At 34.1% G+C, this 27,460-nt stretch overlaps 3 protein-coding genes across 4 annotated transcripts in view; 2 read left to right on the forward strand and 1 right to left on the reverse strand.

Moving 5' to 3' along the window:
- The window catches only part of LOC111062469 (multiple epidermal growth factor-like domains protein 11), a 68,085-nt gene that overhangs the window by 38,543 nt on the left and 2,082 nt on the right, over window positions 1–27,460 (reverse strand). The gene's annotated exons all lie outside the window — the stretch shown is intronic.
- LOC111046250 (cell death abnormality protein 1-like) lies at window positions 5,217–21,075 on the forward strand. 2 transcript variants are annotated; one of them, XM_039434442.1, is made up of 6 exons: window positions 5,217–5,423; window positions 11,112–11,254; window positions 11,763–13,485; window positions 14,124–14,194; window positions 15,061–15,207; window positions 19,560–21,075. In XM_039434442.1, the coding sequence occupies exons 1-6, from the start codon at window positions 5,407–5,409 to the stop codon at window positions 19,706–19,708; spliced, it is 2,250 nt and encodes a 749-aa protein (XP_039290376.1). In that variant the 5' UTR covers window positions 5,217–5,406; the 3' UTR covers window positions 19,709–21,075. The 2 variants fall into 2 exon arrangements, with proteins under 2 accessions (XP_039290376.1, XP_039290377.1); XM_039434443.1 differs by lacking the exon at window positions 14,124–14,194 and having other exon boundaries at window positions 19,560–20,317.
- Window positions 24,635–27,460, forward strand: part of LOC111046249 — a 95,225-nt gene continuing 92,399 nt past the window's right edge. Inside the window, exon 1 of the mRNA XM_022331749.2 lies at window positions 24,635–25,007. Coding sequence (XP_022187441.2) covers window positions 24,962–25,007 — 46 coding nt within the window. The 5' untranslated portion in view covers window positions 24,635–24,961. The remainder of the gene's footprint in view (window positions 25,008–27,460) is intronic.

Below are 27,460 nucleotides of genomic sequence, written 5' to 3' on the forward strand. Positions count from 1 at the left end.
GTGTGGTGTGTGGTGTGTGTGTGTGGTGTGTGTGTGTGTGGTGGTGTGTGTGTGTGTGTGCGTGCGTGCGTGCGGTGTGTGTGTATGTGTGTGTGTATGTGTGTGTGTATGTGTGTGTGTATGTGTGTGTGTGTGTGTGTGTGTGTGTGTGTGTGTGTGTGTGTGTGTGTGTGTGTGTGTGTGTGTGTGTGTGTGTGTGTGTGTGTGTGTGTGTGTGTGTGTGGTGTGTGTGTGTGTATGTGTGTATGTCTGTGAACACAATAACTCCATTCCTAATCAACCGATTGACTTGAAATTTCAAATTCAAGGTTTTTATATCATGAGGATCTGACAATAAGAAACTCGATGGAATTTAATTCAAAATGGCGGATAATTACTAAAAAATCTTGTTTTTCACGGTTTTCTTGAAAACGGCTCTAACAATTCACTTCAAATTTATACCTAGGATAGCTATTTATGAGCCCTATCAACTGACATGAGTCTCATTTCTGGGAAAATTGCAGGAGCTCCATAATATTCTTGAGAAAAATGGCGGATAATTAATAAAAAAACATGTTTTTCAAGGTTTTCTCGAAAACGGCTCTAACGATTTTCTTCAAATTTCTACCATGGATATCTATTTATAAGCCCTATCAACTGACATGAGTCTCATTTCTGGGAAAATTGCAGGAGCTCCGTAATATTCTTGAGAAAAATGGCGGATAATTAATAAAAAACCATGTTTTTCACGATTTTTTCAAAAATGACATGACCAATTTTTTCAAATTCATACCCTGTATAGTTATTTATCAGCTCTATCAACTGGCATGAGTTTCCTTTCTGGGAAACTAATAGGGGGTCCACCCCATTGAGAAGTGGACTTTGTAACCTCCTTCTCGTGCATGAGGTAGGTAGGTAGAGCAGTTCATAAAAACACATAGTCGAGATATTTCATCTGTAGAACAGCTGTTTTGATGACTTTAAAAAAAAAAATCATCGAATTTCATAATTCGCACAAAGGAAAAAGTACTCTTGAAACAATTATATATACACATATACAGAAGTCTGATCGTAGTTTCAAATATGTTGCCACCTATCGTCATTGTTAAATCTCACTTACCGTTTTCCATTTTCTAAGTTACCTATCTATTTTGTTTTTAAGTTTATAGACGATGTTTTTCTATCAGCTGTTTTTAGTGTCTACAACCCACTGCCTTTTGTATTGCTGTCGAGATTTCATGGCCACTTGTAGATTCTAGGAAATATGATCATTGTTAGTATTGATTTCGACAGATCAATCTGCGCTATACATCTCGCCGTTCACCGTTTCAAAATTGATTCATTAGTTTTCATTTTATCTTCATTCCAAGTTTTTCATGTGCGTCACAGCTTGCAGTGTACATGAAATTTTTCTTCAGTGTTGAAACTTCTTAATTCATTCAGTGTTCAATCCAATTTCATCTTATGTTTTGGATCTCGCATCTAGCTTGCAATTTGGATCTTTTGCAATGCTACTCATTGAAGAATCGAGTTCTTCTTTCACATCGTCTTGTATCTGGTAACACTACAACTGTATGTTCGGATTCAATCTCGCCATCGCCTTTGGAGTGTCCTCGTCGGAGTTTCATCGGTTTCTTATAACAGTGAGGGGTTCACTGTTGTCAGCCTAGAGTTGTCCTGCATTCCTGCTGATCTCCAGAACTTGGTCTGAGGTTCTCTTCCTGATCTGCACCACCTGCGTGGACACGCTGGTGTTCGTCTCCAGCTGCTGCTACTTTAAACTTTCTGAGCTAAGTCCTATATTTAACATTTTTGATGTTCTCACATCATGTCAACTGTAGCAAAATATCCACTTTGGTTAGAGATCTTGAGCTATCTCTTCTAAATTGGATATTTTGAGTGTAAAGTACATTTGCTTTATCTTCCCAGACTTGTCCTAATTTATCAGTGAATCTTGTATTCAATATTATCTTAATATTCAGTGAATCTTTCTAATTGAGTGTTTTCCATTAATTTTTTTAAGCTTTCATCTTCCATTGATGATTGTATCTTTTTAGTTGTTTAAAATTGACAATAATTAGTAGGCCTAACCTTCATTTTGAATAATTGTTATTTGTTTTCAATTATTAATTCATATTAATGTATTTTCATTTTGATATCTAAAAGTTTAAATAGTCTCACAAAGTTCAAATAGTACATCAGTAATTACATCAGTTTGATTACATTCAATTTTTGATTACTCTTGTATTTGTTACTTGAGCACTTTTTCAATTTGAGCATTAAATTAAATTTGAATTGTGATTCTTTTCAATATTTAGTAACTTTCATTATTCATCAAGTCTGTTGTTTAAATTAATTTTTAATCATCAACTATTTTAAAATTCTCATAGCTCTCTCAGTTAAAATTGCACTACAAACATTTTAATTAAACTTGTGATTATATTCAACCTTTCATTTGGTATTTTTTATTTCAATCTCAATCCTGAGTTACCATTTGCTGTACATGCCAATTTGTTTTCATTCAATACATATTATGTAAGCACATTGGATCTTTCCTCCTTTCAAATTTATATGTGGATTTTGTTAGTCTCTGATTACTTTACTAAATTTCATAACCTACAAATGCACCCCTTTATACAGTCCACTCTTTTGCTTAGACAAATTTCACAGTCATTATGTTATTCCCCTAAATTATTCTCGTTTAAGAACGGGGCTTACAGTTCAATGAGCAAGGAAAGTTGTGTGAGTGTACCACACCAGATTTTTTCTCTTAAATATTCATATTAATTAAAACTTTTACAATATTTCCATTTAAAAATAAACCCTTAGTTTAATTTATGAAATTAACGTTTTGGTAGAGAGTTAGTGGGAAGGATATTTTTAATATTCTTTCCGAAGAATGGACATTGATATGTCCAAAGCTCCGCCAATTATGTAGATGCATAACAATATAATTATCTATAGTTATTATATTACAAATTGCTTTTTCATATCATATACAGTTCAATAATTATTTTCTTAGTCTATATTATGTAAATTCATCTATAGTTTTGCTGTATTGTAAGCTATTGTATATAAGTGTATAAGCCAGTATATATTGTAATCTACATAAATAAAGTACTCAATCAATCAATCAAATCAATATCTCTATCTCTAGGGTCAAGTGTAAGAGAGGGCCGACTGCGCTCTAACTTCGCCCTCCTAGGTCAAAAATAAAGGCAGACATTATATCCTATTCTCACTCTCTTTCTTTCTCTCTCTCTTTTCTCTGATATGAATAGATCTCTGTTTATTATTTTAAATAATTAAAACTCTGTTCATAAGTATTACTTGACTAATTCATTAATGATCATTTTCATTTTCCTCTTCCTTTCATCTTTTCCACGTGTCTTCTATTCTTGACCTCTGAAAAATTGTCCATTACAAAATTATTGTAATCTGTATAAATAAATTACTCGATCAATCAATTAATTTTATTTCATTGCATTGTACGATATTTTCTCCATTATTTGTATATCGGTAACTAGTTTCTGATTTTTATTAGTTATAAAACATGTTATTGAATTAAAATTTTTTTTTTCTTGTTATTTCCTTGATATCATGTAAGTTTTTTAGTGTTTAGTCATATAATAAAGCAATCTTTAACGTATACCTTTCCTCTGGTTTAGTCTTATATCAGACCTGGCTAGGAAGATATTATATTCAAAATAAAATATCAAATATTTCTCTTACTATTGCTAGCTCTCTCTCTCTCCCACACGCTCTCTCTCTTCTCTCAATCATCCTTCATATTCATAAGTAATATTGTGTCTGCCTTCTCTCATTTATTCTCCTAGACTGTCTCTCTTTCTCTCAGAAGCACTTTTTCGTATTCGCTATAAAAGCATGAGGATCATGACATTCCAAAGTTATCTCAAGTGCTGAACAGAAATATTGCGTACGCCTTGAACATTTTCAACGAACTTGGATAAGTTTCGACCTAAAATGAAGTTTCAGATAGAACACATAAACAGGTGGAACACATGCTAAACGTAATAACGAGAAAACATTGTATGTAGGAAACATTTCGAGATTTAAACTATGAAAATGTATCTTTTTACAGTTAATTATAACTTTTAGAAGATACAGGTACTGCAACGTAATTCATTTATGCATTTTATGCTCAATAAATCAAGGCTTACGCTTACGAAATAGGCACATTTCAAGAATATTTGAATATCCAAAATACACATAGGCTACTCGTGTTCATTGGAACCTATTCTGGAACAGAATAGGATATACTGTATTCATAGAAGGGTTTTGGAATAGGGCATAGAAGAGCCGGTACAAGGAATAACATTATTTGAACAATTATGTTTATTATCTGATTACACAATTTTAGTGCACTAGAAGTAGAAGCTATTCAGTAGGTATTATTGTAAATTTTAATACAATTTTAGTTTGAATGAAGGATGATAATAGTCTGTTATATTCACACATAACATTTTATCCATCATTCGATATGAATAACTAGATAAATACATGTTCAAAGGAAGTAAATAGCATCACTCATAAGTTGATCAATAATGATAACTATCGAATTAAGAATTTGAATATGTTCTAAAATGAGAGAGCAGATGTCAAAATATTGTAAGGATACCAGATCCAAATATCAGAATATAAGTTATAAGAAATTTAAATGCTATGAATAGACGGAGTCACAAGAAAGAGTAATTGAATATGAATACAATTATTTTCATCAGTTCGATTCACTGGATCAGCGTGGGTAGTTGATCTTGTAAAAATAGTTGTGAGAGACAAAAAATTGTCATAATATGGTTAGTTAAGTTCAATATAGGCCTACACATATACACATATCTATAATAGACAATTCATTATAAAAAATAACCATTATTCCTTATGATATTAGTGTATAAAAGTTTAAAAAATAAACATTTCATATTTCTCATTCTATGCAAAAAAAAAATACTGTAACATCATGAATTTATAGTATACGATAGTAATATACGTAATAATAGTAATACACGATAATCATCTTTACATAATTTTTTCAATTCTTTACATGCTATACTTCAATATAATCCAGCTTTGCCAACTGGTAGCATTTATTAAAGAAAATTATTCCACAGAAATTCTATTCCTTATCCATTTCTCATAGTAAGACCCAGATAGTGGTTTCCTGAGTGAGCTACGTATAGCAATCATGATGATGTAAGTTACAGTGAAGTGTTAGAATGAATCTTAGTTTTGATGTGCATTTGCCTAATGTAAATTCACGGTGTGTTATTTTGAAGGTTCGAATTGAGATGGAATTTACACTGTCATGTCACATTGAAGGTTCGAAATATGTTAGAAAGTGCATCAGATAGAATTTTCTAAATATTCTTCTTTCTGCTAGTATTGGATTTGATTCGTTGAATTCTTCTAATGGAGACCAAAATAAGGTAAAAATTCATTTTTTAGCAGCACTATAAAAATACTGTTCTATTTCACAAAAAAGTAGAATTGGTGCAAATTATTAGAAGAGGAAAAAATGCTCATAATACCTAAATTAATACCTAATACCTATTATTAATAACTAGCAGGAACCCGTGGTTCGCAAGGATCTATTTTCAAACTTGATAATCTGAAAACTTGACGTAATGAAATCTAGAAAGAATTGAAAATAGGCCTATAACCATCCTTAGTTAATTAAGAATCTAGCCTATATGCAAAATTTCAAGTTAATTAGTCCTATAGTTCAGACGTGATGATGCGTCAAACATAATTCTCCTATCCCGTACGTGTGTATAAGCCAACTCTTTATTTTATTATAGATATGGTTAACAACTGCAAGAGATAGGAGTGTGGAACAGAATAGTTGTGAAACTATGATAGCGCCAGAAGTGTCTCAAACATAATAGTAGGTACTACATGAACTTTTTGAAAGTGATTTGAAAACAAAATGTTAAAACAACAGAACTGAAAGTTTTCAACCTTATCATTCTACCTCCATTTAGAGAGGCTTTTGTTTGAGCCGAATGAAATCTTCTATATAATATATTACCGTATATAAAAATGAATGTCTGTTTGTTCCCTATGACTTGAAAAATACTTGACATAACGACATGAAACTTTGGGAATATGTTGTGTGGATATTGGGGATGGTTTCTGACCAGAAATTTTAAAAGGGTGGCTGATAATGATTATTTAATAATCCATTTTACAGACCTATGTTTTCGAAATTGTCAGCCAAGCGGCTACCGAAGAACGGAAAGATGATCATGATTCAAGATCATATTGGGATAATATTTAGATTTAGCATCTAAAGTTACCAGCTGTAATAAACACATCACCCTATGATAAATTTTATAGGCTACTGGTATTACAACGGTAGTTTAGAGTTGAAGTATAGTTGATTGATACCAGCTGTAGATAATGGTTCCTTAGAAGACCTATACAAATAATTATCACTCCCCTATCAATGAGTAACCGGAAAATGTTGGAAAAAAATTATTCACCTCATGGAAGAGATTTGTTCATATTGCATTCATCAATGGCAGAATAATTTACATTTTTTTTCAATTTAGCTTAGCTTATATTCATCCTAAAATGGAAGATGGAAAGAATATGTAATTCTGTGTGTTTCATTGTACATCGCATATTTCCTGGACCATCTAATGAAAATCAACAACTATGAAAACATTGAATTCATCCTTGAAACACTGATTTATCCTATTTATTTATTTTTTTAATTCAACACTCTACTGTTAGATATTACTACCAATTGATTGAGAAGAATATGTTTTGGGAATAATGAATGCTGCATGACTAAGCACAAAGGAAGTCCGTATTCAGATGTAAATGAAAATATTGATTGTCAGATACATTTTATGATTCACCAAATAAGTGTGACATGAGGTACATTGATTTTTTGGCGGTACGAAGTTCGCCAGGTAAGCTAGTTGTAAATGAAGCTTTATTATTAATAGTCAACGCTGGAAAAAGACAGGCTCAATCACCAGGAATACTATAAATTCTATGAGGGACCAGTAAGCCATTACCTTTGAGTAGTTTAATCACTTCCATTATAGACACTGGATACATTATTGTCAATCAATACGTATGAAATTTATTAGCTACAAAATAATAAACTTTGATTGAAGTGACCCCGACTACTACAATATGAATAACCATTTAGATCAAATATAAGAAATTACTCACATCTCTCATCAACTCGTACTTTTTGTTCACAAAATATTAACACAAAAATATAAGTTACAGTATATTGAATGAACTCACGTCTAGTACCGTACTCAAGTGTGTCTTTTTCTGGCTGTGCTACAAATAAATGTAGGTTCATGTTTGACATCTCGTTTTTGTAATCTTGTCTATTAAGAAATTTTTCAATGTTATTTTTGTTTGCAATAAAATTTAAATTTGAAAAAAGAATTATCAACAAACTCCCAACCAAAGAAAATCTCTGTGTTCTGTTCTAATCGGAATGTAACTATGGAACAAACACATGGCAAGCTTGCACTTTCGATCCAAAGAAAATAAAATTTGATCAGCTGATTGATAAAATTATTTTAAGCTTTCCAATGATTACAACATATGTTAGAATACCATGTGTCAATTATTATTTCAGTTCCATATGGCATTCACCTTACAATGTTCATAACCTTACTAAATATGATCCTTTTTCATCCCTTGAAACCCTTAAGGTGCGTACAGACTTTCGCTCTGCTCCGCAACCGAACGTCACTCCAGCAGAGCGATTGATGATCGACCGGCGAGCAAGAGTGGTTCGACCGGGGAACGCGAGAAGATCTAACATCTTCCCTAACGTTCATGATGGGTGCGTGGGAGGAGCGACTGTGGTTCGATGGAGGAACGAGGGCGGTACGAGGGCGGAGCGTGCTCGGTGTGGGTTGGAAGCGCGTATATGTGTACGCAGCTTTAGAGGCAAAATATCTCAAACTCCGTTCTTAGTGCGCGTCTAGCATCTTTGAAAAATATTTGTGCAGAGTTTTAAGTCTGTAGGCCATTTAGTTTGAGCTGTAGTGTGATTTTACATGAAAATTTTCAAAAAATGCCCTCTCCTGGACCCCTCTCTGCTCCTAGTCGGAATTTTTCTGCATAGATCTAATTTTTTTCGTAGCTGAACAAAAAAGTTCCTCATGACTTTGCTGTGCAATGAGCGGTTAAAAAGTACAAAATTTTTTGGGGGCCCCAGCTCCCTCAGGGGGGCAAATTTCTGAAAATCCTTTCTTAGTGGATGTTTTGAGGCTATCATAAACAATTGTGCAAAATTTCAAGTTTGTAGGCTCAGTAGTTTGGGCTGTGGTGTGATTTCAGTTTGTCGGGGCTTAGCCTTTTATAGATATAGAGAGAGAAGAAGTGATTAAGAGTACGTGGTAGCAGTCGGCCATATTGGATTAGCCTATTTCCAACAAGATATTTTAACCATTAACTTGGCAAGGGTACATCCTGATGTTAGAAGAATAATTTATTGATTTTCTATCTTTATAAGGCTAGAATAAGATATAGGAATAAATGAATTCAATTGATTTAAATGAAATAAATTTTTTGGTAATGTATCTTGCCAGGTTACCGGGAAACATCATCGCTCAGTAATTATTGTATGTTGTGGGATACTGCCAGGTTACCGAGAAACAAATTTCAAATTATTAACAAATTTCAATTACAGTATTATTTGTTAATGGTCGGGGCGCAAATGTACTAAAAAAGGAACTCCGTGGTCATATTTGGGTAACAAACGTGGAAGATGTCTTAATTTCTCCCTTACGACTAGAATGATGAGAAACGCAATGATGTTCATTCGAAATTTTTATAACCGTTCAAGATAGGCTATTCCACCGTTTTTTGTACGAAATTATTTGGAGAATCATCCTCCATAATCCTTTTCACATGAAGGTTTCCTCTAAAACGTCCAGTCACGAGGTAGTGAAAAAGGACCGTTAGGGCAATTAAATTTGAACATGCTAAATTTTTCGTGAATGAATCTGGAGAATTGGATGGACAGCCTAAATACAAAAAGTTGATCTTCTAGCACTGGAACTTTTAACAGGGTGCCCCAAAACCACGAATTTTCGTTCCATTTCCATTTTCTTTCGATTCACCCAAAATCGAGTTTTCAGACATAAAAAATCACTATGGCCTTTTTAGTCAATAAAAATGGAATAATACAATTCTGAGCTCTCTATATCTTCATTGAGTGCTGAGTTGAAATTTTTCAAAAATGCATAGTTTGGAGGAAATTCCCTTTTCAATCACCTAAATCTTCCACAAATTGGATTTATGATTCAAATTCCCTCTAGTTGTAATTTTATGCTCTACAACCTGAGACCAGGCAGACCGTTCTATCTCGAATAGATTTCCAGGTACACTCGATAACAATTGCCCTGCATTTGACAAGTTGGTTTCCATGTGTTGGCAACCACCTGTTGATGGTAGTATTTCTTAAGGAATTCAGCATGGAAAAACGTACATTGTGCAGCTTAACTCGACAATTAAGAATATAGGACATTGCTATAACTTTTATATCTAACATATTTTTCGAAAAACGGAAGCGTAAACTTTTATTCGACAAAATATAAAATTATGAGATGAAAAGATTCTAATTTTCTGGCTTTCTATCGGAGTAACTTCCTGAACAATAGATATACAATGAAATGTTATATGATAGCAATTGTAGTGCTAATCATCCTTGAAACGATGAAATCAAAGTCAGCTCGATACGTTGATTGGATGTCCAGGAAGGGTCCACAAATAAAAAGCTAGAGCTGAATAAATATTGGAGAATTTCATTTTGCCATATTCTTCACGATTCTATAAACAATCAACCGCCTCCAAGTTGAGGCTGATACACGATGGGAACTTTCGATTGATCTCAAATTGTAGATAATTTCTAGAGAGAAATATCTTCTTGATTTTTTGAAGCAAGCTAATCAAACTTTCTTAAATATTATCCATGAATTATTTACGTTAAATGGGAGAGGAGATTCTGTTCTACAAGGTCAAGTATAGCTTTTATCGGTTCAAATCTGGTTCAAATTTGGGTTCCCAGAATAATCAGCTTTGAATGAAGAAATTGCCATTTTTTTGTGTATGAAAATATAAGTTTAAGTAGGCCTACCAAAATAGGGGATGAATTACCCATTTGTGACCAAAGTTGACTTGGTCAACTGATATGTTATTTTGAACCACCTGGACGAGCCGAGAATAATGAGCTGTAGTACGAGAAGATCCTATCATTGAGTCAAAATTTATCAGTGTTGAAATTTTGATTCTTAAGGTGTCCTTATTCGAGCCTCTCCACTAGAAAATACTGAAAAGAAGTTCATCTAATAGTCCTATAGAACATGATCTCATAAGCCTATATTATTTTGCTAAATCTCAATATTTGAGTACAATGGATTTGATGATTGTGGCTAAAGCTAAAAATTGGTTGTTTTTCGGAACACAATGAACATTGTTATCAGGTGTAGCTGGAAATCTATATATCGTTCTCTTTTAAATTTGCAGAGTCACGAGTAAGAAATTTTACCAACTCTTGGCACACGTAAAAGGGTGAATAATTTTTATGTTCTCCTCACAATATTACCAGTGCAGACAAAACTATGACGTCAAATAACACAAACACTTCCACTAAGCATTTTCGGGAATTATCGAGTAATGAAAATACATGCAGCATAGGTGCAGGCATTCCAATGAGTAGAGAAAGATACACTACACACTATTAGCATTACATGTTTCAACTCAGTCCAATTTGAGGTCTCATCGATGAGGATGAAAACTAAATCTTAGACGGCTACATAATAGTTTGGTTGATTCCTTCAGTTTTAAGATTCCTTCAGAAACACTCCAATATTGTAATGATGTTCTATTTTTTCAAAGCTCTAATTCAACCAAATGTTTGATGAATATTTCTAGTGCAAAGCCTGCCCAAAGTGCCCATGAATATTGTTCAAAATACCAACCCAGATGAATAAAGCCTGAATTAGTTAGAAAGGTTAATATAATTTAAACAGCAGGTATTCATAATTTATCAGAATTTCAATTTAATTAAAAATATTATTCTATTATTTTATAATGGCATTTTTTAAATTCCCTTAATTTTCATGTTTTAGACTGCTCCAAATGGATCATTCTATTCTATTCATCCTCCTTGCTTGCGTTGCATTAGCTGACCTACAAAAAGCTCGTATGGAGAATTCTCATGAAAAAGAGTCTTCATTTGAAGTAGGGGTTTTCATGAACAAAACAGAACAAGGTAAACAATGAACAATTCAGAAGTATTTTCCACATGGTTGAATCAATACTGTAGCCAAATAAAGTGGACAGTTATTTATCGATTCATGCAGTGGCTGATTTGAAGTTTAATATAGATGAAACTCATTACAATATAATTAATACCATAATGTATCAATGTGATAGAGATCTACATGGGCATCAAATGATTAATATTTTAGGCTTTATTTCAACAAATATTTCGATAAAAATACTCAATTCCTATGTAACAATATAACTCAACAGGATTGAAATCGATATACACTTACATATTCAACCAGCAAAAAATTCACATCACAGGTGATGATAAAGAGTGTATGTATAAAAACTATGATATACAGTATGTATGTATGTTTTGAACTATACTATACTATACTATACTATACTACCCAAAAGACTACAAAAAAGTAGAAGAATTCTATTTTAGTTGATTTTCTACTTCAAGCTTGTCAAAACATTGCTCAAAACTTGATTTCTCGTATTGTTTGCAGAAATGGGCCTCCTGGAAGATAACAAAACATGTAAAGTGCCAAAATGTAAGCCGAATTGTGTGAATGCTGCCAGCTTAGATTGCCATCGTCAATGCCAAAATGGTGTATTCTCAACTTCCGGTGTTTGCAAGTGTAACGATTTGTATAAATACAATGAAAAGACAAAAAATTGTGAAGCAGAATGTCCTTCAGATTGTACCCAAGGCTGTGACATACCCATGCAGTGCAAAGGGTGTAAAGAGGGTTATACAAGGACGGAAGGTAGTTTGGATTGCCGTCCACAATGCAAGGGTTGCCAAAATGGTGTGTGCTCAGCTCCCGGTGTTTGCAAGTGTAACCATTTGTATGAATACAACGAAACTACAAAGAATTGTACACCAAGATGCCTTAAAGGATGTACCCGTGGTTGTGATACACCCATGACATGTAGAGAATGTGAGGAAGGATATAGAATTAAAAATGGTAGTCTTGAATGCGATCCTAAATGTAAGGGATGTAACAACGGTGTATGCACAGCTCCTGATGTTTGCAAGTGTAACAATTTGTATGAATACAATGGAACAACAAAGAATTGTACACCAAAATGTATTGAAGGCTGTACCCGTGGTTGTGATACACCCATGACATGTAAAGAATGTGGAGAAGGATATAAAATCAAAAATGGTAGTCTTGAATGCGAGCCTGAATGTAAGGGATGTAACAACGGTGTATGTACAGCTCCTGATGTTTGCAAGTGTAACAATTTGTATGAATACAATGAAACAACAGAGAATTGTACACCAAAATGTATAGAAGGCTGTACCCGTGGTTGTGATACACCCATGACATGTAAAAAATGTGAGGAAGGATATAAAATTAAAAATGGTAGTCTTGAATGCGAGCCTGAATGTAAGGGATGTAACAATGGCGTATGCACAGCTCCCGGTGTTTGTAAATGTAATGATCTCTACAAATACAATGGAACAACCAACAATTGTACTCCTGAGTGCCCTGAAGACTGTTCAGCTGGTTGTGATTCGCCGATGCAGTGCAATGCATGTAGAGAAGGATACAAGAGTGGTGGCCCAAATTGTGAACCAGAATGCAAGGGGTGTGGAAATGGAGAATGTATGGCGCCAGGAATGTGCTTATGTAAAGAAGGCTATGCTCGTGATTTGGATGACACAGAATGTGTTCCCAAGTGTTATCCCGGTTGTAAAAATGGCGTTTGCTCAGCTCCAAAAATATGCACTTGTTTCAAAGGTTATCACATGGTGAATGAAAGAGTCTGTGAAAGTGATACAGAATCATGCAGTAAATCTGTTTGGAACAAAATCAAACTGACACACAATGATAGCTGTGTTGGTTTACATGAACCTCTCCAAATGTATACTGATAACTGTTCTTCACAATTCACCAATTCATCATGCTTTGAAGAATTGTGTTCCACTCCGGAGACAGAAACTCATCCAATTTGCAGTATGCATTACATGTGTGAATTTATTGAGGTCCCTTCATTCACCATGCTACACAGTAGCTCAGTACAACTGCAATGTCGGTGGAGGAATCGAAAAATGCTTGACAAAAACACAAAAATCGAATTTGAATCCAGTGCCAACAGTACAACGGCTGTGAGAGGTTCCAACGCTAACATGCAAGATGATAATCTACCGCTTTACTTCTTCAGATCCGACTTTGATCTAAATCCTTGCCTGTTATGTTTATGTCCAGTCAATGAAACAAGGTAGAGTATCAAATACATTTTTTATAAAGCTAATGTAACATTATCATGTTGGATAGATTAATCTTCCAATCGTTGTGGAATGAACATCACATTGGTACCTAAGATATTCACATTTTGCCATATTTATGAAAAGTATAAATCTAAAAAAAAGTGGTAGGATTTTTATTTTTCTTGGGTACTTCTCATGAAAGTCAGGAATGGTTTCCATACTTCTCTCTTTAGAAGCATCACAATACGTTTTTGGCATTGAATTGAGAATAATATACCTATTCATTTCAAGTAGTTCTCTTTTCAAATTCAATACCTAATCCTCATTCTGACTTGATTGAAATACTGATCCATGACTATAGAAGCACAATCATCCAGGAGTTCAGTTGCTATCAAATAAGCACATTGCAATCAAATACCTGATGGTTCATTTGGCTGTAACTCATTTTTCCTAATATTCTGACTACTTGTTGAATCTTAATTACCTTTTAAACCAATTATCATTCCTTCATTAAATTCTGGGATTCTGGTTAGGTGAGGCCTGGTTAATAACAACTAGCAAATCTTTGTTATAAATTGGAATATCCATTCAATTGATTTTTTGCTTATTGTTTAAATAAATTGGATATAAAAGAAATAATTTATTTTAGGAATTTCTGCATGAATGAATCTTATGCGTTGAGACTATGTGCGTGTGGCTCAAAAACGGCAGTCGGCAGAGGTAGGCTATGTTTGTCTATCTAACTAGTAGTTCTGCGAACAGTAGACCACGCTCAGGAATACAACTTTCAAATTAATGAGAAGGGCCATTGAGGAAGTACAGTATATTGTGAAGATTTAGCATGTCATCTATTATTTTTTCCATTGAAAGTGCTAGAGACATTTCCAAGGACACCGGACTTATAAATGTCTCTGAAAGAGGTACTTTTACATCGTCCCCATATTCATATTAACATATACCGTATTACAACTTTTCTAATAATTAATTATAAGAAATTGGTCAACTGACGGAAAAATTGAATATGCAGTGGGCAATTTAGACAATGGATTGTCTCGCAGACAATAGTGGCTACCTCATCGAAGTTCAAATTTTCATCATTATAAATTTTGTGCTTACCCCATTGAAGTTATCAACTCAAAAACCCCAACAACCCCCCCCCCCGCCAACATGATTGATGGCCGTTCCGTTATCAGTTACTCGAAATCTGGTCACCTTACGTATGGGTAAATAATTCAGAATCCGAATTCAAAATCTCTATTATTAATTATTAAGCATATGCTACAGACAGACATAATTAACAGAAGCGAGTTTATGTAAAATTTGTCAATTATGTTGTAAATTAGCTGAAATCATGTGTCGACACATAAATGGCAGTCTGTGTGATAACTCCCAAATAGCATCAGCTGTTTCAAATGACTGGAACAATATTGTAGAAATTTCGTTTAATTTATAATCCAGCTGAATATACGATTGACTGATTCTGGCCTTGAGTCAAAAGTAAGAACTTGCTGATGCTTGTTCAATTTTTGGTTTTCTTGTATGATTCTTGCAACATACGCGTAGCTTAAATTTCTTTCATTTTCCAGGTTCAAACTTTGGTTTCTTCCATCGAAGCAATTATATTTTTCATTATATTTTGTCTGCTATTTGCATACTAGCAATAATTGTCCTAGCTTGGATCCTTCTTATATTCAAATGCAAAAAAAATATGAACAACGCTGAGACTCTTGCAGGTAAGTCCTGCAGAATTGTTTTAAGATTTAATTCACTTCAAATTATGGTATTGGACCACTTTAATGCTATATTCCACTAACTTCTATTTCGCGTTTAAAAAATAGAAATGGACGATCCAATGACACTATTATAGACAGTTGTTCCAATTCATCAAAACAGTGGTGAAAAATCCGAAAAAGAATTGAACGTATTAGCTCAAAGATAAAAATATAAATAATTTTGAGACTGTGCGAGCGGCCAAAAAAACTTTTTACTGGTGATATTTTGAATTTTTTTCATTTGTATAATATCAATTTAGATATTGAAAAAAATTCTCAGAAACATTTTTCCCGATTATTACTTTTTGAGATATGAGCGCATGAAGTTTGAATTTTTGGGACAAATCATTTCAATTCTGGTTATAGATGAATTCGTGAAATTTTGGAGGTAAATTATTCTTAAAAAAAATCAATTTTCATTGTTGTTATGAATTACTTGATAAAGCTTTTTGAATATGGATTTTTGAATAATAAAGAATTTAATGAATATTTATTTTAATAAATTTATCAATTTATAATATTTTTATTATTCAAGAATTTATTCAGTTTTATTGAGTTAACTAGCAGAAACCCGTGCTCCGCAAGGATCTATTTTAAAAGTTGACAAACTGAAAACTTGATGTAATGAAATTTTGAAGAATTGAAAATAGGCCTATAACCATCCTTGGTTAATTAAGAATCTATAAGCAAAATTCCAAGTTAATTAGTCCAGTGGTTCAGAAGTGATGATGCGTCAAACATAATTTTCCTAACCCTTACATGTATAATCCAACTCTTTACTTTATTATAGATATAGTTAACAACTGCAAGAGATAGGACTGTGGAACAGAATAGTGGTGAAACTATGATAGCGCCAGAAGTGTCTCAAACTCAATAGTAGGTACTACATAAACTTTTTGAAAGTGATTTGAAAACAAAAATGTTAAAACAACAGAACTGAAAGTTGTCAACCTTATCATACCACCTTGTTTGTTTGTTCCCTATAGACTTGAAAACTACTCGACATAACGGCATCAAACATTGGGAATATGTTGTGTGAATATTGGGGATGGTTTCTGAACAGGAATTTTAAAAGAGGGGCTAATAATTATTATTTATTAATCCATTTTATTGACATATGTTTTCGAAATTGTCGGCCGAGCGGCTACTGAAGAACGGAAAGATGATCATGGTTCAAGATCATATTGTGATAATATGATTCAGCATCTTAAGTTACCAGCTGTAATAAACACGTCACCCTGTGATAAATTGTGTATCTTATGGTATTAAAACGGTAGTTTAGAGTTGAAGTGTAGTTGATTGGTTCCAGCTGTAGATAATAGTTCCTTAGAAGACCTATACAAATAATTATCACTCCCCCATCATTGAGAAATTGGAAAATGTTGAAAAAAATATTCACCTGCGAAAGAGAGTCATCTCATAATCAATCTCATGAGAGAGAGTTGTTCATATTGCATTTATGAATTACTGAAGAATGACAGAATAATACTTACCATTTTTATGAATTTAGCTTAGCTTATATTCATCCTAAAATGGAAGATGGAAAGAATATGGAATTCAGTGTGATTCATCACATCGCATATTTCCTGGACCATCTATTGACAATCAACAACTATGAAAACATTGAATTAATCGTTGAAACACTGATTTAACATATCTATTTCTTTATTTTTTCAATGATTCAACACTTTACTGATAGATATTACTACCAATTGATTAAGAAGAATATGTTTTTGGAATAATGAATGTTGCATGACTAAGCACATAGGAAGTCTGTATTGAGATGTAAATGCAAATATTGATTGTCAGATAAATTTCATGATTCACCAAATATAAAGTCAAGTGTGACATGAGTTACATTAACTTTTAGGTGGTACGAAGTTCGCCCGGTAAGGTAGTTGTAAATACAGCTTCATTATTAATAATCAACACTGAAAAAAGACAGGCTCAATCACCAGGAATACTATAAATTCTATGAGGGACCAGTAAGCCATTAACTTTGAGTAGTTCAATCACTCCCATTATGGACACTGGATACATTATGGACAATCAATACGTATGAAATTTATTAGCTACAGGATAAAAAACTTTTGATTGCAGTGACCCTGACTACTACAATATGAATAACCATTTGGATTTAAATATAAGGAATTACTCACACTCGTCAAATTGTACTTTTATTCCACAAAATATTAACAAAAAATATATATGGGTTATATTGAATGAACTCACGGCTAGTACTCAAGTTTGTCTTTTTCTGGCCGTGCTACAAATAAATGTAGGTATATGTTTGTCATTTTGTTTCTGTAATCTTGTTGTCTAGTAAGAAAGTTTTCAATGTGATTTTTGATGGAAATGAAATTTGAATTTTAAAAAAGAATTATCAACAAACTCCTAACCAAAGAAAACCTTTGTGCTCTGTTCTAATCGGAGTGTATAAGACTCCATATACAGCTGATAGAAGGCGCAAGCCGAACTGGCCAAGCATACACCGATGGAACAAACACGTGGTAAGCTCGCGCTCTCAATCAACGCAAAATCAATTCGATCAGCTTATTGATGAAATTGTTTTAAGCTTTCCAATGATTACAACATATGTTAGAATATCATGTGTAAATTATCTCAGTTCCATATGGAGTTCACCTTACCATAAGCTTACTTAATAGAATCCTTTTTCATCCTTTGAAATCCTTAGAGGCAAAATATCTCAAAATCCGTTCTTAGTTTGAAGAATATTTGTGCAAAGTTTTAAGTCTGTAGGCCAATAAGTTTGAGCTATAGTGTGATTTTACATCAAAATTTTCGAAAAGTGCCCTCTCCTGAACCCCCCTGTGCTCCTGATTGGAATTTTTCTGCATAGATCTGATTTTTTTCGTACCTGAACGAAAAAGTTCCTCATGACTTTGCTGTGCAATGAACGGTTAAAAAGTGGAAATTTTGAGGGGCACAGCTCCCTCAGGGGGGGGGGCAGATTTCTGAAAATCCTTTTGTAGTGGATGTTTTGAGGCTACAATAAACAATTGTGCGAAAATTCAAGTTTTTAGGCTTAGTAGTTTGGGCTGTGGTGTGATTTCAGTTTGTTGGGGCTTAGCCTTTTAGATATAGGTAGAAGAAGAAGAAGAAGAAGAAGAAGAAGAAGAAGAAGAAGAAGAAGAAGAGAAGAAGAAGAAGAAGAAGAAGAAGAAGAAGACATGATTGATGTCAATTTGACATTTTGTTTTTGTAATATTGTTGTCTATTAAGAAAGTTTTAAATGTGATTTTTTAAGGCAATAAAATTTGAATTTGAAAAGAGAATTATCAACAAACTCCTAACCAAAGAAAATCTCTGTGCTCTGTTCTAATCGGAATGTATACAGCTTATATAGCTTATATGACAGAAGGCGCAAACCGAACTGGCCAAGCATACAACAATGGAACAAACACGTGGCAAGCTCGTGCTCTCAATAAACGCAAAATTAATTCAATCAGCTGATTGATAAGATTTTTTTAAGCTTTCCAATGATTACAACATATGTTAGAAAATCATGTGTCAATTATTATCTCAGTTCCATATGGCGTTCACCTTACCATGTTTATAACCTTACTTAATAGGATCCTTTTTGATCCTTTGAAACCCTTTGTGGCAAAGTCCGTTCTTAGTGCGCGTCTAGCATGTTTGACGGATATTTGTGCAAAGTTTCAAGTCTGTAGGCCAATTAGTTTGAGCTGTAGTGTGATTTTACATCAAAATTTTAGAAAAATTCCCTCTCCTTAACCTCCCTGTGCTCCTGATCGAAAGTTTTCTGCATAGATCTAATTTTTTTCTTAGCTGAACAAAAAATTTCCTTATGACTTTGCTGTGCAATCAGCGGTTAAAAAGTACAAAATTTTTGGGGTGCCCCAGCTCCCTCAGGTGGACAAATTTCTGAAAATCCTTTCTTACTGGATGTTTTGTGGCTGCATTGAACAATTGTGCAAGGTTTCAGGTTTTTAGGTTCAGTAGTTTGGGCTTTGGTGTGATTTCAGTCTGTCGGGGCTTAGCCTTTTATAGATATAAGATAGAATATATAGATTCATAACAACAATAAAATTTGTTTTTTTTTTAATATTGAGGCTATTAGTTCTATAAAATACAATGATAATCTCATTTCCATCACCTCCCATACAATCAACTAAATATCATTTCATCTCAAGTATAGTAATTCTGTTAATCTTTGTATTGTATTGAGGATGCATAATAAATGATAATAAATATGTATTGAAAAAATATCGATGCATGCTGTATTATTAAAACCTTTCAATCAACTCAATTCAGTTTTATTCAATTTCCAGACTTTTCATTCACCAACGATTTATACATGGATGGTAGCAGATTCTTAGAAGCTGACCAAATTATGTACAATGAAGTTGATAATGATGGATACGAGCGACCTCAAAATTTATTCCTCAAGTTCCAGTCCATGGAAGTAGGCCTAGTTTGATAAAATTATTGCGCTGATTAAAGTGAAAATACTCAACTCGAGAGAGTGATCTTCGACTTTCAAAACTTACATCAATTCAAGGACTGAATCTACAAAGCTGCATAGAGTAAGAAGATGTGCATACAATTCATATTACATAAACCATATACTACTAAATACTGTATTCCTAAATGCAAAGTTTCAACTACCGTACGTAAGAGCTAGGATGAAATTGAATTAAAATCGACTATCCCGATTATCAGTTAAATGAACACTTTCATGCATCTATTAGACCGGATAATCGATGCTTTACTGTTTAAGCATAAACCAACTCAGAAACATGCTTTTGCCTCTTTTGAAATACGGTTTTTCGTATTATGAATTATGAAATAATAAATATGATGAATCTCACCTTTTCATTATATCTACCTATAATGAACCTATAATTCATTATTTTTGAAAGAATAAAGTTTTAACCTCTTCCACGTTTATCAATAAGATGGGGGAGAGATTTGGTTTCCAAGCATTATTCAATTTATTTGAGATTTAATAAGTATTACCATAGAGAAACAACAGCGTAAGTAGATATCCCATGGTATTGGGCGTTCATGTCGCAACTTTTACTGTTATCTGAAGCTGATTATTGTCGATTACTGTGGATTTTGAATGTTTTGGCGGGGTGAGAGTGTATGAACGGCACAATATGAGAGACTACCAGTGTCACACAGCATCACGGGAAAGAAATACGTGGACTATGGGCATGAGATAACAGTAAAAAGTTGCGACATAAACGCCCTATACCATGGGATATCTACTTACGCTATTGTTTCTCTATGGTACTATTACTACTACTACTACTCATTGGCTCTACGGCCCTTGAAGAGCCTCCTCCACAAGCCTTTTCCATGCATCTCTGTCCTGTGCTCGCTGTCTCTACTTTCTCACGCCCAAGGATTGAAGGCCTCCACGTCGTCCAACCATCTCTTGCGTGGTCGGCCTCGCTTTCTCTGTCCCCCTGGTTGCTGATACAGAGTCATACGTGCTGTACGGGTTTCCGGCATACGTTCCACATGGCCCAACCAACGAACTCTTGCTCTTCTAATTTCAGTAACAATGCTCGGTTGCCCATACAGAGCTCATCATTTTTTTCTGAGTCGCCACCTATCAGCCTCTAGCACTGGCCCATAAATTCTTCTTAGGATTTTCCTCTTCCTAGGATTTAATAAGTAAATTGCACTATATAGTCAAGTTTTAAAAATAAATACCGATAAATGTAATAATAATCTTCATATTGCATTAATTCATGTAATAATTTAATCTACAAAATTTGTATTGTTTGTATTGTCTACATACAATAAAAAAGCAGTTGGTTTATGTTCTTGAAGGCACTGATTCTGACTTTTCTTACTTTCACCATTTAAATATACGATTCAAGGCAGATTTATGGCCACTGTTGGAAAATTCTGGGAAAACTTGAATGATGTCATTTTTTTATGTTTTATGTTCTTATATTTTTTATGTTTTATCATTTCCATAGATAACATTCTCAACTCAACGTATATGATATTCAGATCACAAAATTTATAAGGGTCGGGAGAAAAATAAAACTTTAATATCTATTCAAGGAACTGAAAGAAGAAAAAAGGAAACTGTATTGTTCCAAGGAAAAGAACATACTAGGTTAATTCTTTTCACCCTCCGCCATAAATAAGAAACGAATGTACATAAAAGAGTAATTTTCACTGAGAGTTAAGCACACTCATGACTTTTCTTCAACGTGAAATTGTTGTGAAGGTTGAGGCATTTGTCATATACCAGTGGACCAGCCTACTAAAACCCTCTTCATAGAATGCTGCCTCCAAATGAGTGTAAACTGGATATGATGGATATGTTTTGGAGCTTCTCGTTAGTATAGAAGCTCTGCTCTCTAAGTCATGTCTTGAGTTTGGGTAAAAGGTATAAGTTACTTTATCTAAGAAAGGTTAGTATGGTGGGTGATAGAAATCATCTAATTTGATCTATTGGCTGAGAAGTTTGATGCAGCAGCACTGTGAGAACAAGTTCTCATGCATCACAACGAATCCAGAAGTCATTTCAACTGACATCATCCAACTAACGATATGACCGCACCGATCACAGGTCTTTTGGTGAAGATAGCTAGCTGTTCAGTTCTGTGGAAGTCACGCCCCTTCCGCTTGTCTGTGTCATATGATGTATGTGATCGGAGATTCAAAAAAAATGACCCACGTATATGTTCTAAGGAAGAAGGGGAACTAGGTGAGGCACCAAGGATTATTAGGTAAGCGAGAAATATTAAAATAAATAATTCAGCTTCGTTCTTATGTTTGATGGTTGATTTTTGCAAAACATTATTGTTTGTGTATAAATAATCGCATACTTTCATATAGGAATTGTTACCTATTTACAATAATTTTGCGGTATCAGGTTAGATCCTATTGCCTAGCACTACTGAATAACAATTCGGAATTTACTATCCCAGGGGTGCTTACAGGTGGGAGTGGCGTCCTTAAAACTTATGGGGGGGACTTGAATCTTGGGGGGAACAAATCTTATAAGGGGTCCCAAGAAAAGTCAGCCGTTTTTAAATTAACAACTAATGATATTTTTGGCTTTCCAATTCATGTTGGGGTTGGATTTAAAGCTTTAGAATGTTTTCTAAATATGTGGGCTTGAGGAGGCACCCCGCCTGACTATCCTCTCATATAAGAATGAAATCAGGATCTCCTATATAGGGAGGTCCTAATAGAATCCTCGTGGCACTAGAAAGAAGATACAACAGGTAACTAGTGAATGTGTATCCAATGAGCTTCCTCCAAATATTACTTCATTCAAGTACTGGACTTGATGTTAAGAGCGAAGACCCGTTTACAAAATAATAGAAGATGAATAAAGATGAACGATAAACCGTTGTTCTCTTGTACGCATTCAAGGAGCAAGAAAACAAACCGTGACATCACGCGCTATTGCTAGTGCGAGAGACTTGAACTTTCGCTGTAGTAGTGAACAGTAAACTTACCAAATAAAGTGAATGACTATTAAGACTACTATTGAGATGACGACGACGACGACGACGATGATGATGATGATGATGATGATGAGTCTGTGAAGTCGATGGTATGAAGAAATGTTGAAACTATTTCAAAATCAACTGATACCTAGAAGGAATTTAGCGCATTATACACTCATCTCACATAACACATACAACATTTCTTGCCAATAATTGTTGGCATGTATCTTCTCTCCATATCAGAACTATTTATAGTTTTTAAATCAGAATTCGGGGAAGAAACAGTTTTGGGCTGTGCATATTAGGCCTTCCCCAATAATTTTAAAGAATTGTGTTTTGTTTATAGTCCAGGCAACGAATGATAAAAAAAAGGTATAGAGGGAAAAGTTTGGAACACAATTTTTGACCCATCATTTTAGAGCATCATATTCTCTTCAATTTCAATTTGGAGTGGGGGTGATTTGAAAGTACCATATTTAGTTTTTTTGCATATATCTCGAACAATATGAGTCTTTCCAAAATTTTTGTTGAATACAAAATGAAAGCTTACAAATTAGCCTACAAGTTTCATCTGTAACATTTTTCCATACCTGTCATAGTTTTCTAGATAAGAGCTCTTGAAGGTGTCACAATTTGAAGAGAAACCCTTCCGGCTCCGATTTATCATCTTTTTGGCCTTATAACTTTTTAACGATTGATTGAAAAATACTGTCCATCAGAGTAAGCTCGAGTTCAAAGCAGAGAAAGTTCGAGAGAGCAAAATGTCGACACCCTGAATGGAGTCGCCGAGATTTAAAAGAAAAAAATTATTCAATAGATACAGTAAATGACAATGTTATTTATAATATTCTATATTACAAGGAACCTAGAATATATTAATTCTAGATTCATTGGAGTAAACTATAAAGTTCTATTGATTCACATACCTATTATAATAATTACACAAATTGCGGATTTCAAAATCAGTTGGCCCTACAATAGTTCATGAGTGTGTTCTCTAGTTCGGGGGCTCACTATTTACTAGCAGAGAGTATAGAATATAACATTCGCTATACTCTCTGGTTACTAGTGTATGAAGAGAGATCCACTAAAAAATGTTATCCTGTCAGCATTGATTGACCGAGCGAAGTGAGGTCTAAGATTCAAGTCGACAGTTTTGCATTTCTCTTTATTTATGTATGTACATATGCTTATATTTATGTTTCGCATTTACGGCGGAACGCGGCAATAGATTTTCATAAAATTTGACCGGCATGTTCCTCTTTAAATTGCGCGTCGACTTAAGGTTCATTGAAATTATAGATATAGATTTTAAAGATGATATAGAAGGAAAAAGAATGTCCTTCATACGCCAATATTACCATAAAAATCAGACTATAGAATTATTCACCATAGATCAACTGTCGAGTCGTCGAGTGGATTATTAATTTATTGCATGACGCATGCAATAGATTTTGATAACTCAAAGTAACATAGTACATTCTCCCGACCTTTCTCTGCTCTCAACTCTGTGAGCTTCTGATGATTTAGCATTTATCACACCAAACCAAACAGCCATTAGTCATTTCACACCGATATATCGCTGACACACCAGGACATGACAGGATTCACTCTGATGGACAGTATATAAGGGGAGGCTGCGGTTTATAACTGCGCGAGATCTACTGTTCACAGAACTACTAGTATGATTTATGAGGAACGCTGACAGTTCATCATCATACCATAGGTATCAAAGCTTCTTCCTCCTGTACTTTCTTTCATCTTATATTTCTGTATGTCAGCATAGAGAAACAATAGCGTAATAGCGTTATGCTATCCTCTATGATGTCAGTATCTAATCTTCTACTATGCAGCGTATCATAATAATTATAGTGAGCAGCCTTCCCGTAACATTGGCCAAGTTCCTCACCTATCATGGGAGAGGAGAGTGAACTCAACAGGTGATAAGGACGGGGAGGGGGATCAGCTGTTACAAAACTGAATCCAGGTCCAGTGCACATTGGCATCACGTGTCTTGCCAATTCCTTTATCATCAGTTCATCTTGCGGCGGTGCGGTGTGATAACGGCTGTGCCTTATCAGTCAGTGATCGATTACTTCAATCACAAAAACAGTGCTTTCATCGGCCTCGAAAATGTTTTAGGATATTTGTGGTGATTGCAAGTGCAAGCATATTATCTCACCTATGTGCAGTTCAAAATTATCAAGAATTTATTCTGTGTGAGTTGAAGGATTTCCCTCGGCAAGATGCTCTTCACGGGGATTGTACTAACACACCTGCTGCTCTTCAGCTGTGAGTAACCGTTTCTACCATGATCACAATATTATAGATATTCGTTCAAACTTTGATGTAGGATGTATCTTCTAGGACTAGTAAATTCATTCGATATAATATTCTCCCAAACATGATAAAAATAGCACATTATGATCCAGTCAATAAAGACATTGAGAACAGAGAGAGCTTGCAAGCTTGATTGTGGTTTTGACTTTTTAATATTATATATTTTTTGATAGCTTACATAAAAAAGTCCAAAAACGATTTTGCATGCAACATTTCCTTGTGCCTCTAAAACCTCAAGTTTTCGGTTATCTCTTTCTGAAATTTATGCCAAAACCAGAAATCAGAAAAAAATATTTTTCGCCTTTCTTTTATTTTATTAGCCATACAGTGAGACCAAATACAACCTTTACTGAGTTGAAATTGTTCAAAAACTTATGAAATATTTAAATTTCCAAGAATTTAGAGGAATACAAGATACAGATACCGTACTTGTTTTGTGAGAGATAAATGATGAAGAGTGGATATTGGGATAGGTTTAAACAAAGTACTCAAAACTATCCCGTAAAATGAAATGGTACCCTATGCCATAGAGAGAAATAAGGTGCTAATGCTAATCCTTGATTTATAGATACTTTTCCTACTCTTATTATCCTATGAATACACTCTGAAATTGATTGAATTACTAATGAATGCTGTGCATTGATAGATAGCATATCGACTAATGCTAATGACTTTAATATTAATAGTTCAATGTAATCGTGAAATAGAAATATATTCAACCCTCTCAAGCTAGAGTACATGAATTACTGTGACTAGTTCTTCAGTACAAGTAGATTACATGTTCTGTATAAGCGGTGTAACACGATGTTCAGGCATGAGTCGGACAGACGAAGCAATTAGAAGGAGAAAACTAGCATTTATCCGATACCAAATACCGTTCACTGCTAATCTGATGGATTTGAATAAATAAAAAAGAATTTATAGGATGACCAAATCAATTAGGACAGAGCAATCAACTGGATAAACTTACCGGTATTCTTATAATACTGTATCACTTTATCAAATAGGGATTATGAAAGATGATTGGTGTAATTGTTCCAAAGGTGCTGGGAACTTTGGTACCAATACTTTTTGGGACAAGAGTTCCAAAAGAGGAAAGGGTTCCGACATAAGAGAGGATGGCACTTTGCAGGTAGAATCAGGTGTCTCCAAGAGGTGGTTGGACATTGTTCTCCTACACAAAGGCGTTGATCACATAGAATAGCAATTATAGCAATTCAGTTGCAGGCCTATTCCCTTGTATATGAATACGAATATTCCCCTAGTATTTTTTAACATACTTCATATATATATTTATTCCGATTTTAAAGTTGAATTATTATATTTGCTATTCCAATCAGGAAAATTTCTAATATCATTTCATTTAACGGATGGTTGTACTCGTATAAACGACTATTATTTGAAATGATAAAAGAATGAGCAGCAAATAAGAATGTTTCACATGCAACAAATGGTCAATGATATTAATGGTGGTGAGGGAGGGAATCCCAAGAAACATGGATCCAATAAAATATTGGGAGAGAAGCCTTCTGAAGATGTTTGTCATAAAAATAGATTGTTAATCTACCCAGTACTCAGAACTATTCTAAAAATTAATCTATGAATGGCTTTCATTCAATGACAGAAGCGTGTGAACCTGTCAAAAGGACCGACTATAATAATTGTCTGCTAATCACCTCGCAGGTAGAGACCGCAGGCTTGGTAGCAAAATACATGGTCCCAAATTTCCGGCCACCGTTTCAAAACTAAGACCTTCAAAAATAAAAAAAAAGTAAATTTCATTTCGAATTTGTGATTCCGACTAGATTCTTAAAACATAGAGACTTGAGAGGCACAATAATTGACCTTGTTTTGGGCTGATACTACAAATTATGACAATTATAGAGGCTAAGTTTACTTGAGCACCTCTGTAATTTGCTTTTAAGAATATCAATTAATTGCTATGCAGTCTGTAGTTGATCAATGTATTTCTCCAAAGGCTTTTCAAGGTATTTTAGTGAACAAATAAAAATTTTTAGGACAGCATTCAGTTGGCAGTTTCTAGAGATAAAAACAAAAAGTTCCAGTGATAGGATGATTGAAAGTAGTCAGTGGAAGATAATCTCAATGAATATTTCAACTCATACAGCATATTCTCATCTATTTGAACATCACATTGATGGCAATTCATATAAGCTGATTGCAGTAATAATATGTTGTGACATTTTTTAAATAGTTCATGTATCCATGAATAATAATATGTTATTTCCTTTCATCATTTCATTTGAAACGTTAGAAATGATACATTTTATTTTTGGTACTTCTATAGATGTTATGCAAATCCTGTTTCAAAAAGTGAATTATCGTGAAACAATTATAGCTTGTGTGCTTGCTTGCTGATACTTCTGTGTCCTATAAATCCTTAG

This window comes from Nilaparvata lugens, chromosome 8, assembly GCF_014356525.2.
Source record: "Nilaparvata lugens isolate BPH chromosome 8, ASM1435652v1, whole genome shotgun sequence".
NCBI classification, from domain to species: Eukaryota; Metazoa; Arthropoda; class Insecta; order Hemiptera; family Delphacidae; genus Nilaparvata; species Nilaparvata lugens.